General features: G+C 36.6%; 1 protein-coding gene across 4 annotated transcripts in view; it reads right to left on the bottom strand.

Moving 5' to 3' along the window:
- Positions 1-675: 675 nt before the first annotated feature.
- CARNMT1 (carnosine N-methyltransferase 1) overlaps positions 676-17,243 on the bottom strand; it is a 42,492-nt gene continuing 25,924 nt past the window's right edge. For 2 of the 4 annotated variants that reach the window (XM_082471033.1, XM_082471036.1), the window contains exons 6-8: positions 15,307-15,420; positions 4,829-4,932; positions 676-4,124 (exon numbers count right to left, since the gene is read on the bottom strand). In XM_082471033.1, coding sequence (XP_082327159.1) covers positions 4,023-4,124; positions 4,829-4,932; positions 15,307-15,420 — 320 coding nt within the window. In that variant the 3' untranslated portion in view covers positions 676-4,022. Of the gene's footprint in view, positions 4,125-4,828; positions 4,933-7,346; positions 8,078-15,306; positions 15,421-17,243 lie in introns of those variants that run through there. The other 2 variants (XM_082471034.1, XM_082471035.1) reach the window with 2 other exon arrangements.

Here is a 17,243-nt window from a genome sequence, read left to right as displayed (position 1 = left end):
AGAATAAATATTAAAATTAGATACTTATATTGACAAAATATGGAAAGCTTAGCAATATCTAGTACTGGCCAGGAATAGATGCAAAGTTATTCTCAAATGCTGGATGGAATGTAAATTGGTAGTCTTCTTGAAAGGCAACTTGACTGAAAGTGCACATAACACACTCAATGATCCCACTTCTAAACAGCTACTGAAGAGAAATAATCATATATATGAGGCATGTACTACTAGCATGTTTGTAAAAGTGAGGGTAACCCTCCATTAAATTTTACTTGTGCCCTCTCTCCCATTACCTACTATTATATTTCTTTACACTTCCCACCAAGCTTTTGGAATCTATACTTATACCTGTCATCTTTGATTTTTTTCCCTAAGATTGCACTGAAACTTTTTTCAAAGGGTCACCATAAATATTAGAAGAAATGTCCTGTTACCAATCTTCATCTTTTTCTATCACTATACATCTTTTTCTATCACTATACATCTTTTTCTATCACTCTACAACAGTCAACACAGATTGAAATCACATTTACTTGTCCACCATGTGCTTTCACATATTCACATTCAGGCATACCTCAGAGACATTGCAGACTCGGTTCCAGACCATTGCAATAAAGCTAATATCGCAATAAAGTGAGTCACACAAATATTCTGGTTTCCCAGGACATCTGAAAGTTATGTTTATACTGTCGTTTATTAACTGTACAGTAGCATTATGTCTTAAAAAAATGTACATACCTTAATTTAAAAATACCTGTTGCTAAAAATGCTACCATCATCTAAACCTTCAGCAAGTCATAATCTCTTTGCAATGGTAACATCAAAGATCACTGTTCACAGATGACCATAACAAATACAATAATGGAAAAGTTTGAAATATTGCAAGAATTACCAAAATGTGACACAAAGACACGAAATGAGCAAATACTGTTGGAAAAATGGTGCCGATAGACTTGCTCAACACAAGGGTTATCACAAACCTGCGATTTGTAAAAAATGCACTATTTGCAAAGTGCAACAAAATGAGGTACACCTGTATAATATTTCACAGATAGCACATACGACCTCATAAAAACCCACTAAATAGGTGGTATCAATCCTCTCTTATAGATGAGGAAACAAACTCGGAGCACCTTGCCCAAGATCACAAATAGTAATTCAGGAAAAGTATCTAAGTGCAAGTTAAGTGCTCATCCTACTAATGGCTGGTCCTGGAATTTTCTTCTACTGGTTCCTTTACAATTCTTGTTTGATTATTTAACAAAACCAAAGACCAAGATTAATTAGCATAAGGCCTAGCATACTCAGAAACCAAGTAATCATATTAGATGCATATAAAAATAGGCTAATCCAAGGGTTCAAAAGTATTATGTGTTGAATTAATTAAAATTCCCATGTCTATGGTTATGAGTAATTTAGATGGAAACAACCAAGCAAATATTGTTTCATAGCAATTGGCAGACTTTAATATTCAAGAAAAATTAAGTCCATCATACACATTAAAAATATAGGAAATTTCATGCAGACATGAAGCTTCCGATTCAGCCTTTGTGGCAACTTTTAGAATGAGAGTTACATATAAATACAGTACATTTTACAATTCCCAAACTTCATAATTTTATACTGTGATTTATACAGCTTCTCTTTATATTTTACATATCCCATCTTGCTCACTTGATTAATATACCCTAGCCTGCACTGCTTCAGATTATGGAAATTTAAAAAAAAACTAACAAAAGCAAGCACAATGACCTATCTCCTCCCACTTGATGAAAATGAATGAAAACATTTGTGTATAGAGTTATTTAAGAAAAATGTTTTAAACTTTAAGGCTTACACACTTTAGTAGCTATTTCTACACATAAGAAATACAAAATTAAATCCTCCAGTGACACCTCTATCATTGATTGATACCACAATTTTCAAGTTTAGATTAACTACAAAAGCTATAAGAAAAAGAGTGACGCAAATTTGTGAAGTACATTTAAAAAACAGTATTCATAACATGAGGGAGAAATTAGAAACAAATGAAATAACTGATTTCAGAATTAACTAAAATATAAGCTATAATTTAGAAATATAATTAACATTATTAAAGAATAAAACCTGATAGCAAAAATTTTAAGTAATAATGCCAACCCATTGGTGTCAACCTGTTTTTCCCTCTATGAGAAAACCAAGATCGTTTGTTTTGATACAAGTTGTAAAAAAGTGAATATTAATCAGTGAATAAAAAGCATTTCTAAGTTACAAACAGTATGATTCCTTTCCTTTCAATGGCTTTTTAAAAATACTTATGCTCCTTTTAAGTTTCTTTCTTTAAAAGAAAATAATAAATTTGGGGTGTTTTTCCCCTTGCAATTAATTTCAAGTTCAGCCATGTGGTAGGTAAGGAGAATTCCCACTAAGTGAATATCTGCCAAGTATTGAGGAACACAAAAAAGAGAAACAGTTTTTCAGAAACACTCAACAGGTTACATACACGTGTCCATAACTTGACAAATCAAATTAACTTCACGGAATTCTTCACTGCATCATGGGCATGAAGGCCACAGGAGCTCCTGTAGTGTATGCAGAAAAGGTCCTACTGGTAAGATGCCAAATCGCATAGTGACTCCCCCGCACCTAACTGACAGTAAAGGTCTAAAGATTTCTAAGTAAGTTTTCCTATGAAAACATGACATTTATGCTACCAGCACATTATTGAGATTAAGTCTATCTAATCCAAATTGCCACAGAGGTCACTTAATGTCATCACAATCATCTGTGAAAATATTCAATATTACTTCCTTTTCTCCAAGAAAAGGTTAAATTACTCATCTCTACTTATCAAGCTACTGGAAAACAGGATAATAAACATTAAAAAAATACAAAGGAAAACTCCCTCCAAAAAAGATCCGCTAGAGGTAGAAATTTAAAGCAGCATATATACTGTTTTAGCTACAGCTATCAGGGAACAAAACTGGTATTAATCTGAAATTATATTAATGGCTGCTTCTTACAATATCAAAGACACTGACCATGGGCAGTAATGTATCCCTAAATTTCATAATCAAAATTTCTCCACATTAATACTATCATGACAGTTTTTACTAGCATATAATTGTTTTAACGGAAAAACAGTGCTTGCTTTTGTAATTCATGTAACCTAAAGAAAAGACATTATTGTAAACATCTCACTGACAAACTCTGTATTCATTTATAGTTTGAAATCATACATTTCAAATGGGCAGATCTTATTCTTATGTCCCTAGTTTCCGAGCAGTACCTTTAATAAAGGCTTTTGTGCCTCACTTACAATGGTGTAATCTCATACATTTCAGAGTGATCCATGATGAGTATGCTTTCAAAAAGCGTTCAATTTAGTGTGGCCAAAAGACTTAATTTCTCAGTTATTTAAAATGCATTTTACTGGCCTGTGATCCTATGAATTCAGCATTTCATGAAAATGAAATGTTTGATGCTAACTATAAATTCAGCTGAGCTAGAAAATAAAATCAAATAATCTGAATGATAAAAGAATAGATGCACATTTTATGTATAGATTCCTTAGGTCCAAAGTAAATAAAATTCCCAATTCCAGATGTTGAAAGTGACAGAGGATCCTTAGACTCTTTTAAAAATAACATGTACAATGCATACAAAAGAACAAAAAAGGAGATTATTATGGACTTCAATACTATTAGTCATTCATATGGCAGACTTGCAATGGACAGCTTCATGAAGACACTGGAGATAAAGTTTTTTCTACTGAAAGATAATTCTGGGCTTCAAGGAAAATGTATACTTGAAGACATTTCCTCCATTTTTACTTGTGTAGTACAAATATGCATGGCATAGTATGTTTCTGAAAAAGCAATAGACATATTAAGAAAATAGACGCTATTTCTTAATTCTGTTAGGAATAAGAAGGCACCACTGACTTGAGGTTGTGTCCTGTCATTGTGATAGTTGACTTTGAGTTGTTTATTTCAGCATCTGCTATTATTAAGATTTTTTCCTTGTGATACCACTTGAGACCATTACTGTGGTTTACGGACCACAAACAAGACACATTCATAGTAGTACTTCATCATGGAGAGATCATTCACAGTATATGTTGACAAGACAGATTCTTTTTCCACCTGAAATGCAAACAATAATCATAATGATGATGATGATGACAACCATGGTGCTATTTTAAACATATTCTGTATATTAATTCATTTATTACACACAAGTACCCCCTAAGATTGGCACTATTAGTAATCCCACTTTACCAACAACAGTTTTGCTCAAGGTCACACCACTAATAAGTGGTGGAACTGGAATTCACACTCAAGAAGTCTAATTCCAAAGCTTGAACTCTAAACTACTATAATATGTTGCTTTTCTTTATCTTTAAGAACAAACCTGTTGTTTACTTTTTAAATCAATCAAATGCTTCTAAATAAACATACAACTAAAACACAATAGTCAAAGTATCATGAAACCTTATAATCACATGATAAGAAAAGACTGAACAGTACAAAAGTACATACAGTAAACAATATCCCTCTTACACCTGCCCTCCCACCCTGTCTACCTGGTATTTTTCAGTCTACAAAGGCCAATATTATAATGGTCAGCTACCACTTATTGAAAGGTGATTACACCAGAGATTACAGTTTTCCATTTACATACATATTATCTCAAATCCTTATAGTTCTAAAAGCTAAGTATTATTATTTTCACTTTATGGGTGAGAAAACAAAGGTTAAGAGGTAAAGCCAGTAACTGCCATAACATCACCATTCCTGTTTAAGTGCTTTGGAAGTTAAATTTTGGCAATACTTCATTCCATCCTTACCTCTACCTGGAATCCATACTGCAGGACAACGTTTTTTATATCCTCATAGCTCAATTCTATGGAAAGTTCATTTGCCAAATTTTCAAAGTGGTATAGCAGAGGACCTATGGTTTAAAGATACTATGAATGAACTACTTAAATATAAACATGCACTAGTAGCCGTTTAAACTGAACTCCAAGTTGAGAAATAAGTTGGGTAGAGGATGAAACGTAAAAAGGAGAAGTAAAGAACCATTACATTTGCCAAGGACAAGTATCCAGACCACTGAAACTTTGGCCAAGTAACTGCCATTTGAGTGCTGGGCCTACATTCATGGGGCTCGAGACCCTCTGGTATAACCGCCTTGCTCTGTGATTCTCCACATCATGGGCCTTACACCTGTAACTCTTAAGGTCCTGAAGGAGTAGCTGAATCACAGAATACCAAGTTCCCAAAATGCAAGGGTATACTGTAATTATAATTCCATAAGTAAATGCAAAACTGCAGTTACAAACTGAGTATCGCGTGAAAACAGAGAAGAGTCCTCAAGCCAGACTGGGAAGGAAAAATGCGGGGGTAAGGGGAGTTGGAGAGTTATAGGCTGGGCTTCCTAGAAGGAAAAGGTGATACAAGAGCTGGCTTTTTTTTTTTTTCCCCTTCTTTTTTGGCAGCACCTCGTGGCTTGCAGGATCTTAGTTCCCTGACCAGGGATTGAACCCGGGCTACCACAGTTAAAGCACTGAGTCCTAACCACTTGACCACCTTGTGCTGGCTTTTTAAGTGCACAGTTCATATCCCAGCTCTAACACCAACTAATTGTGTGCCTATGAACAAGTCACTAACTCTGCCCCATCTGTAACATGACTTTAACGTGAGATAACACACCTGGCATATAGTAGGCACTAAGCTCATCAAAGCTATTACAACTTTTTAAAATGACATTCTCCCTTTACTATTCTCTCACTCCAGATATCCAAGGAACTATCACCTGACTCAAACCAAATTTTCCAATCTTTTAGTCTCACATTTTGCCCGATCTATCAGCTTTATCCAGGTAACATTATCATTCCAAAGTTATACTAAAGGATTAACCTAGACAATTGTCTCTGTACCTTTCATTGGGTTAATTATAAATCCTGAGACCAACTCACCACCCCCACCCCATCCCCACCGCTCATACCATGTGCTAATAATCACAAGAGATAAAAGTAACAAACAAGACAAAGTTTCTGCTCCCAAACTGCTCAACACTCTGTGGAACATACTTACTTAGGGTTAAAAGGTTTTTCTTCTTCTCTTTTTTATTATACATAAACCACTAGTAAAAAATAACTATAATTTATATATTAGTGCTCTTTTCAAAAGATAACAATGACTCCCCACCAAACTACTCACTCTATCAAGCTTCAATTCGTTTTAGCTGGATTAGTACTAGTAAAAATGAAAGATGCTACCATTTACTGAGCACCTATTGTATCCAAGATCATCCCAAAGCTTTTGAAGCCTTTTATTAAAGAACGCAGAGCCTCATAGCAAAGTCTTTCCAGCTCTAAAGCATATGCTGTTCCTTCTCTATTATTTTAAGAACCTCCAACAATATTGTTTTATTATATCTACATAAACACATTCCTAGGCCAGATTTTACTTCTACTTATGTTGTATTCCGTTACAAGCTATACGTCTTAAGTTTCTTTTGAATCCAACATAACGCCCAGCACAGCACTGAATGTACAGTTAAGCATCTGTAACTTTACCACCCAAAGACAACCATTACAACTGTGCTGTATTTTTCAGTCTCCTATTACAAATGGTACTTCAACAAATAACTCTGTGTATATTTCAGATTCTTCCTTACAAAAACATTCCTTGAAATGAAATTTCCAGGTCAAAGAGAATAAACAGGGCTTCCCTGGGGGCGCAGTGGTTAAGAATCTGCCTGCCAATGCAGGGGACACGGTTCGATCCCTGGTCTGGGAAGATCCCACATGCCGTGGAGCAACTAAGACCGTGCGCCACAACTACTAAGCTTGCACTCTAGAGTCCGCGAGCTACAACTACTGAGCCTGTGTGCCACAACTACTGAAGCCCACGTGCCTAGAGCCCGTGCTCTGCAACAAGAGAGGCCACCGCAATGAGAAGCCTGTGCACTGCAATGAAGAGTAGCCCCTGCTCACCCCAACTAGAGAAAGCCCACGCGTACCAACGAAGACCCAACGTAGCCAAAACTAAATTTATTAAATAAATAAATAAAATAAAACAAAGAGAATAAACATTTTTACTGACCTGATTCAAACTGCCAAAATGCTTTCCAAAGGAGATATAACAGTTTTCACTCACAACTGCAATGGTAAGTACTTGTTTTAACACCTTACTTTAGGAAGTGGTGGGAATGCAATGGTACAGTCACTCTGGAAAACTGGTTGGCAGTTTCTTGTAAAGTTTTACATACATGCACCACATATGACCCAGTAATTCCACCAGTAGGTACTTATCCAAGAGAAAGGAAAACTTGTGGCTACATAAAGATTTGTACTCAAGTGTTTATAGCAACTTTATTCATAATCATAATAATTTGGGAACAACCCGAATGTCCATCAACCAGTGAAAGAATAAACAGAATGCAGTATATCCATACAATGAAATATTACTCAGCAATAAAAAAGAAAAAAGCTACTGGTATATGCAACAAAATGGATGAATTTCAAAAGCATTATGCTAAGCGAAGAAAGCCAGACACAAAAAGCAACTTACTGTATGATTCTATTTATATGGTATTCTGGAAAAGGGAGAACTATAGTAACATAAAACAGAGAACTGCCAGGTATTAAGGATGAGAGAACTGACTACCAAGGGGCACAAGAGACCTTTTGGGGATGATAGAAATGTTCCCTATCTTGACAGAGGTAACAGTTACATGATTATCCAGCTTTCAAAATACATCAAACTGTACACTTTAAAAAAAAAAAGGGTGAATTTATTATATGTCAACTATACCCCCCCCAAATCTAACTTAAAAAGAAAAAACACAATAAGTATTTTTATTAAACTAAGTATTTGCTAATTTGGCAAGAGGAAAATGATAGGCCAGACACGATTTCATCTGCATTTCCTTGAGGCTGAGCAGTTTTTCACATTTATTACCTGGTGGCTCATTCTTTAAATGAATGTTTACCAAGCACCTAGCAAATACCTGGCACTGGATATATAAAGATGAATAAAACATTGCCACACTCCTCGAGGAGTTCTTTATTTTCTCAACTCGCATGTCTCTTCACATTTTTTAATGGAAATAACAGAAGAAGCAAAGAAATATTTTTTCCTTGACCATAAGTATAAAGCAAGCTCAATAAGAGAAAGCTAAAATAACATGAAATATCATAAAAATAAAATCAGACCCATGAGTAATCCTAACACTCACAGATAACCACTTGAAAACTTAATGTATCTCCTTGCAGTCTTTCCTTGATGCATTAGCATGAGATATTACGTATATAGTTTTGCATCTTACACTTCATTAGGAACATTTCCCTATTTTATTGATTATTTCTGGAGAATGGTTTTACTATGTGGCTATCCTATGACTATTTATCCATTCCATTACTGTTAGAAATGTAGGTTCAGTCTAAGTTTTCGCTCAGTGAGTATGCCCATTCATTGGTCTTTAGTCTTCACCCATATCTAATTATTTCGCTCTGACAGACTTCTACAAGTATAATTAACCTAACGCATGTACGTAATACTGAATGCAATTATGTAATAGGTTAGATGGCAAGGCAAATATTTGAGGCTTTGTAGGCCACATACAATCTCAATCACACATTCTTATTTGTGTGTCCCCCTACCCCAACCCTTTAAAAAATGTAAAAAATACTCTTAGCCGGTGGGCCATAAATAGGCGGCTGGCCAGATATGGCCTGTGGGCTATAGTTTGCCAAACCCTGACCAGTGTATGAATTGTTAAGATTTTATCATACATTATCAAATTGTTTTCTTCCTGAATAAAGTTTTATTACTATACTCCCACTAGCAGTACATAAGCATACCCTATCTCACAGTACCTTATCTAAACATCAAGCAAAAAATTTTAAAATCTACCCAATATGATACGTGGAAAATGGCATCTCATGTATATTTATTTGATTAGCAATGAAGGCGAACATTTTTTCCCCCTGTATATAGGTCATTTACATTTACTCTTTTATAACTTTTACATTTATGTTGTCTGTCTATTTCACTTCTGGGTAGGTTTCTCTTAAAGACTTTTAACTTTTTTTCCCTTTCCAATTTTTTTCTAATTAAAAAAATAGAGCTCATTGCAAAAATACAAAAACATATAAAGGAACTTCTGCTTCCTGTAAAGGCAGGTTAGGTTATTCAGACCAATGCTTCTACTGAAAACAACTAAAATTGGCGTATATAATTTATTTTTTTAAATCTTCAAAATATAGAATACATGGCAAGTTACTAAGAAACTACCAGGAGCCCAGAGGATTAACCAGAGGTAAAGCTAGATGCCATTTTTACCCTGAGGGTATTTGACTATCCATATGAAATGGACCTGCAATTTAACAAACTCTTTCGGCCAGGGTGATAAAAAGACAAAACTCTGAGCCTACCCAAGGTAGGTCTGACAGATCACCCAACATTATATTTGGAATCTTACAGGCTATCTTCTGCTTTTTTTTTTTTTAATTTTTTTTTAAACATCTTTATTGGAGTATAATTGCTTTACAATGGTGTGCTAGTTTCTGCTGTATAACAAAGTGAATCAGCTATATGTATACATATATCCCCATATCCCCTCCCTCTTGCATCTCTCTCTCACCCTCCCTATCCCACCCCTCTAGGTGGTCACAAAGCACCGAGCTGATCTCCCTGTGCTATGTGGCTGCTTCCCACTAGCTATCTATTTTACATTTGGTAGTGTATATATGTCCATGCCACTCTCTCACTTTGTCTTATGGGCTATCTTTAAGGTAAGAAATAAGTAAATTGAACTCTATCCTTTAACCTGGGGGTGGGGGTGGGGAAGGGGGTTGCAAGAAAAGCTGACCTAGTGCTTACTAAACAAGGGGAAAAAAAGAGAAAAAAAATAATTTCAGAGAGATATTGTAAATCATGCTTTAACCCTAGGGTAGATTTTCAGCCTAATTTTACATAACATGAGTGGTCCAATGAATCTCAAGTCCAGGTTTTAGTTTAATATTTAATTTTAATTTAATTTAGAATTTAATATTCTGTTGTTTATCTGATAATGTTCCAATCTTCTCCCAGAAGCAAATGCACATTCCTTTGGAGAAAAAACCCTTTAATGTAGGTCTCCAGAAATCTCCAAAAGTGACTTCTCAAGGGCAATGAGCAATAAATAAATGGTTAAGGTCCACAGCCCAGGGAAACAAAGAACCATAAGCAAGAACCAGCAGGAACAGGAGAAAGCAGAGACTGACCTGCAAAGACTTGAGATATTACAATTACTGGACAAAATACACTCAGTATTTTCAAAGAAATAAAAGACTATCTTGAAAATATATTCAGAGAATAGAAGATTCTTAAATGACATCGCAGACCAAAACACACAAACAAACAAACAAAAAAACCCCACCTAATAGAAATAAAATAGATGTTAGACACAGTGAAAGAGAGAATTTGTGAATGGGAGGACAGGTCATAATAAATTATCCAGAATGCAGAACAGAGAGACAAAAAAATAGCAAGTAAAGGGAAGTGAAAGCTAGAGTGAGAAGGTCTAAAATACATTTGATTGCATTTCCAGGAGAGAAAAAGAATGAGGGAGAGGAGGTTTATGAAATAATAATAGAAATAATACATGTTATTACTTATTTTGATGCTACGCTTGTCTCATATTGGCAAGTGGAGACCCTTTTTTAAGCTAAGATTTTTCAGAACTGATGAAAAAATTTACAGACTCAGGTAGCCCAATAAACTGTATAGTTTTTAAAAAGAAAAATTCACAACTAGATATAATATTGAACCTGAAAAAACTACAAAGTGAAAAATCTTAAAAACAAAACTGATTACTTAAAGAAGCAACAGTTAAAATAGCTAAAGTCTCAACAGCAAAAATGGAAGCTAGAAGCCACTGGAATGATATCTTTCATGTATTGAAAGCTATATGCCAACCTTGTACTCTATACCTAGTGTTGCTTGGGAACTAAAAGTACCAGCATAAACTCATGATCTATAAACATGAACTGTGTCTATAGACATAGAAGGGTACAAACATATACTTCTAAGAAGGTCTAGAAGCAATAGCATCACAGAGGTAGAATCCAGATTTTCATTTCTACATACCATTCCCCACTAAAAGGAACCAGGAATCCTTGGAAAAAATGACTGATTTCAGGGATCTCAGGCAGAAAAAGTATAAGATGGGCCTGGTATACCTGGTTTTGCCAGAAAGAAGGTGCTCAAAAAATGACAGGGATATGTCAAAAGGACACAGGAGCCAGCCTGAAGGAGATCCCATTTACCAAATCTGGGATAAGTTGATTTAAACCATTTATATCCTTAAGGTTCTAAAAGTTCCAGTTAAGAGACAGAGATTACTAGATTGGATAGTGAAAGAAAATTTAACTGTATGCTGTATATAAGAGACGCATCTAAAACATAAAGATACAGAAAGGATTTAAGAGAAAAAGATCCACCATACGATTATTAAAAGCTGGTGTAGGACTTCCCTGGTGGCGCAGTGGTTAAGAATCCACCTGCCAATGCAGGGGACATGGGTTCGAGCCCTGGTCCAGGAAGATGCCACATGCTGCGGAGCAACTAAGCCTGTGCACTGCAACTACTGAACCTGCACTTTAGAGCCTGCGAGCCACAACTACTGAGCCTGCATGCCAAAACTACTGAAGCCCACGAACCTCTAGCCCATGCTCCACAACAAGAGAAGCCACCGCAATGAGAAGCCCACACGCTGCAACGAAGAGTAGCCCCTACTCGCCACAACTAGAGAAAGCCTGTGCGCAGCAATGAAGACCCAATGCAGGCAAAAATAAATAAATAAATTTAAAAAAAAAAAAAAAAGCTCATGTAGCTATACTGACATGCCCACTTAAAGAAACATGGCTTGCATCTGTGCAAAACAGACAGCTGGCACTCAAACCCCAGCAAAAAGTTTTATAGGCAGGGTAGGGAGGTGTTGGGAGTAGGAGTAGGGTGAACTGGTGGTCACTGCCTGATCATTTTCCAATGCAGACTTTTAATTAATCCTCTTCTTTTCTGTCCTACATTTCACACTCACTCTCTACTAGGCCATGCTTTCATAAATTCTGCTCCTTTTCCATTTACTTTTTCCAGGGAATTAAACTTCTGGTCTCCTGCCTGAGCATGGACTGGAAGGGGGCATAAGGTAGGCACCTTGGTTACATGAGAGGTCAACTGTTTCCTAAGTATAGGTTTTCAACTTATGTTGTTTTCATTTGGTGCCTCATTTTCCAGGGTTATTCCAGGTCAACCGGCTCTATTCACGTTGGTTTCTTTGCACAACTTACCCACCTACCCCATCTTCTGAAATACTGTTACATTCTTTTGTCCCCTGATGACATCCCTGCCATTCTTTGTTCATGTGTTTTATACCTTTTTATAAACTGTAACAAGATCTCAGTGAGGAGATAATGTACGTGTTCAATCATCCACCTTTTATAGGAAATCGCTCATGTTTTTAAAAATTCTGTAGGTTTACAGTGCTTTCAAATCTGATAAGCTCCATTTCTCATTACGCTTTACAAAGACCTCCTTTGGTACTTTTTAACCTGTTTATTCTTCCAGATGAAGTTAGATTCAATTTGCTAATTGCCTGCCCTCCACTATCCAACTATAAATGTATCAGTGCATGAGCACAGACACACCTACACCCCCACTTTAAAAAATAAATTCCATATAAATGCATTTAAGGGGTACTGATCACCATGAAAAACTAAAAAACAGTTGCACAGGATGCACAGGCATTCTTCTGCATTTTGCCAGATCAGAGCCTTTCCCAAAGGACATGCATAAGCGTTCCCTTGAAAAGCTCACTAGTTTTCCCGAACCTAGGAAACATTAAAGTGAATACCTTAAATACCCCTTAAAGCATTTTATAAATTAATAATATTCCCAACTCTAATCTCATATAATGTCGCAAATTTTTCATTACAATTTAACTTCCAATGTAACTTTTTAGTATTCCAGAATGGCTAGCAGTTACCTCTCTCATTACATATGAATATGTTGACATTCTGGTCTATGTAAGCATGATTAGGGTGAAACTGTACCCGAGCGGCTGGGGACACACTCTCAGTTTACAGATAAAACTAATTTTCCAAGTCCACATGGCTGAAGCCGAAACCATAGGAATGTTATGAATTTACCAATATAAATGCCATTTTATTAAGTCCCTTGGCAGCAAACTTCTGTGGCATCTTAACATTACTTTGATCCTGATTTCAAATTCTGAAACAATACATACATTCATACACATAACAGTTGCTAAATATTCACTCCAAGTGAGGAAGAGGCATTAGATTCCTGCCCTCATCAAGCTTAAAGACTAGTAGGGGAAACAAAAAGATGACTATACCACAATGTGTTAAATGCTACTGACAGATTCTGTGAGAATATAAAAGAGAAATACAGGATATTTAACCCAATATGAAAGGATCTCCTGAGCTGAGTGTTAAAGAGCACATAGGGCAGAGCCAAATGAAAACAGAGAAGAAAAAGAAAGCGCTTTCTAGGCCAGAGGACTAGCACTTGAGGTCAGGGCAGGGGCAGTAAAAAAAAAAAAAAAATGAAGCTGAGACACAAGACAGAAGAAAGATCACAAAGGGCACTATACATCCAGAAGAGTTTAGGTTACCAACAAAGTTAGACTTTTATGCAGGGAGTCTGACAGGGATAGATTTGCACGTTGAGAAGATCACTCTGGTGGTAAATGGAGAACTGAAAGGGGTGTAGAGGGTTGAAGATAACTTGAAAGCAGGGATACTCTTAAGAAAACTACTGCATTAATCCAGGCAAGCAATGATGAGGGCCTGGACTAAGGCATTAGCACAAGGCTAGAGCAATGGTTTTTGATCAAGGGTAGTTCTGCATTTTTGGCTGTCACAACTGGGGAACTACTACTGGAATCTAGTAGGTACAAGCCAGGGATGCTGTCAACCATTCTACAGTGTACAGGACAAACCCCCAACCCCCAAATGACTGCACAGTCAGAATAATGCTAAGTTATAGACTGACCCAGCACAAGCCTGCAGAGGTAGCTGATTAGGCATTCAAGGGGTTGGATGGGGGCTGTCAGCCTGTCTCTGCCATATATAAGCTCCACAACCTTTCTGCTAGTTACTTAACCCAAGATTCAGTTTCTTCAATTATAAAATAGCAATAATCCCATTTCAACATAGGGTTGTTTTGAGACTAAACAAGGTATTTTTAAGTGGCTAACGTAATGCCTAACCCACAGGGAGCAAATATCCAGTAGGTAATGTTATCTTTCAATCATTCCTCAGGAAAAAGAATACTTTTCTTTTAAGGAAGATCCAAGGTTAGAGATATTTGCTTCATATCACGGCTACAGTTTACAGCTGCTCTCATCTTTCCTATGGACTTCTAAAGAGAAGTCTGGAAAAGACCTACTACTACCTGTAGGCTTAGTCCTACTGGCTAATTCTCTGGTAAAATCAAATCATTAAAGAGAGCACGTAACAGAACCCACCAACAAAACTACACCAATACTGAAGACACCAAGGACTCAAACAATGTTTATCTGACTTTTACGTAATATAAAGTCTTTCTTAGTATGGATTATACATCCTACTAAAAAAGACTAGTATATTTACCTTGATTATCATTATTCTCCCTTTATTTTAAAGGAAGAGGATAAAATTGTCAATTTCCCTTAGACTCTGGATGGGAAGGACCATGTCATACTCATTATTTGATTTCTAGCACGTGGCAATAGGATGCAGTAAAAAGTTTTTTGCATAAATTAAATTATATTTCTACCCTTTCTTAAACTCAAGGTAGTAACATAAGTTATCATACCTACTCTTTTCCTAGTATGTATATGTACTGGGGAGGAGGTTTCCATGGGAGAGATTAAGTGCTTTCCCTCAAATGTTTCATTACAGAAATAAAAAAAGAACACTTCCTTCTTAAAGGAAGCGCTGTCTCCATGGAATGGAGGGTGGGGAAGATGAGGGAACGATTATAATCAAGTTAATAGTTAGTACCTCTTTGAAATTATGACTGCTGTGAGACTGACCTAGTATGAATATACAAATTTTGGGGGTTCTACTGCTTTTGGAGGAACTAACTATGATTGGAGGAGCTGTACCACTAACTAGAATGCAGTCTAGAGGAAACTGCGGAGGTTTTAAAACATGTATGACATAATTACAACTTCCGTGAACATTTAGTACTGGGAAGTTACCATATGCAGAACAGCTCTAAGTAGTCAGATTAATGTGTAAATTCTAATAAATACTGAGGCACTTACCTAGATTTATCCAAATTCCACCTGGTTTGAGTATTTTCCATATTGTGTCAATATAATCAATTACATTGTGAGCTGTGTCTATGAAGAAACAGGTAGCAATACAGTCCCAGGTACCTATTCAAGGAAAATCAAATTACTACATGTTATATTATTTTGCCTTTCTTTTAATGAATTCTATAAAGGTACCAGTTACCTCTTTACAGACTATGAATATTTAACTGCAGGGGTATAGAAGCTAAACTCTTCCAATCAACTACTATAATCAAGGCTATCAAATAATCATTTATGAGATACTTTGTAATTCATAAAAGCTTTTATTACTAATTTGATAAGGTAATCAATTTGGAAATCATTTTTGATAACCTATATCACTATATCCTTACCAAATAATATTTATAAGAGTTTTGTTTATAATCTTTTCAACTTCTAGCCTTCATTTAAAATCAGTTAAGATGAAATAATATTTGAATTTTAAGTTGTGATTTAAACCAGTGTTAGCTACCAATTCCGGAAGGTTTCAAAAAGACTGCATGCATTTGCTGCCAATTGAGAAATGAATGGCATCAAAATACATAAGCATCCACCAGTACTTGGGAGAACTGCCAGTTGAAAAGGGGGATGGGGGCAGTCAGCAGCAGTGGGTGGGAACCCAGCAGAGAGCTCTGTTTGCCTTTTGGAGGCTGTGGCCTGGCACAGAGACAGAAGAGACTGCATTGAAGGTGGCTGTCTGTACAAATAAGGCACTTGATCCAACTGCGGATTACCTTCACCATCTCCTCTTTCAAACCTGCTCCAGAAGAAAGTCACTTTTACTTGACAAAGCAATGTTTTCCATTATTTCACTCCTATTTTGAGACCCTGCTCCCTAACTTACCCCCAGCACCTAACACCTTCTATCTCTCTCCTACCTTCAGAGTGCAGGTTTTCCCAAGGTCAGCGTTCAGGGAAAAATAAACAAAAACTTTTACTATCTTGTTCTTCTCCTGCTCTAATCTCTCCAAGGCCTCCCATTTCTCTCAGAGCACAATTCAAAGTCTTCGCTGTGGCCTATGAGTCAGCCTCACCAAACCCACTCCAACCTGATCTCCCATCATTTGCCCACTGCTTATCACACCCCAGCCAAACTGACCCTCTTACTCTTCTTGAGCAGAACAAGCGTCCTTCCCACCCCCTAATCTTCTTTCCTTTGCCATTCCCTCTGCAACACTTTCCCCCACATATCTGAATGGCTTGCTTCTTCATTCCTTTGAGGTTCTCTGCTCAATCTTTCTTTTTAAGTTCCCCTTTTAGAAAGACCTTCCCTGGGAATTCTATATAAACCAGCAGTCTCTCCCCAGTCACTCATTATCCCCTTTACCCTGCCTTATTTTTTCTTCCTCACAATATTAATTTGTTATCGCCTCTCTCTCCGAACTAGAATATGGGTTCCCTGTGCACAGGGGCTTTGTTTTGCTCACTGCTCTCTTTGCAATGCCTGCTACTTAGCACTCAACAAATACCTGTTAAATGAATGAACTTGCTGACCTCTCAGCCTTCTATTTTTCTTCTTCCTTTTATTGCCAATCCCTCTCTCCTCTTTCCCCATTATCATCACCCTTTCTCTAATGCCTAGCTCAAATTTCTTCAACATTTTGCCAGGCTGAAGTCCAAACTTCATAGCCTGATTATAAAGGTCATCCACAATCTGGAACCAACCTACTTCTCTAGCCGTATCTCCCATTAAATCCCCAAATGTCCTTTTTCCTTCCAGTGAGGCTATTCTACCATCCCCGATTACCTTACTCATTCATATCTTTGTGCCTCTGAATGCCATTCCTCCCTATTCTTCAAGTCACAGCCTCTCCACAAAGAGCTCACTTCTCACACTAACCTACTTCCATCTTTATTGTATTCATTACTCAACCTTTGTTTACATGTTGTCTTATATTAATAGACCC

The sequence above is a fragment of the Balaenoptera physalus genome (genome assembly GCF_965194825.1).
Source record: "Balaenoptera physalus genome assembly, chromosome: 7".
Classification (NCBI taxonomy): Eukaryota; Metazoa; Chordata; class Mammalia; order Artiodactyla; family Balaenopteridae; genus Balaenoptera; species Balaenoptera physalus.
The sequence above is the reverse complement of the archived record's forward strand: the minus strand, read 5'-3'. Positions and strand labels throughout refer to the sequence as shown.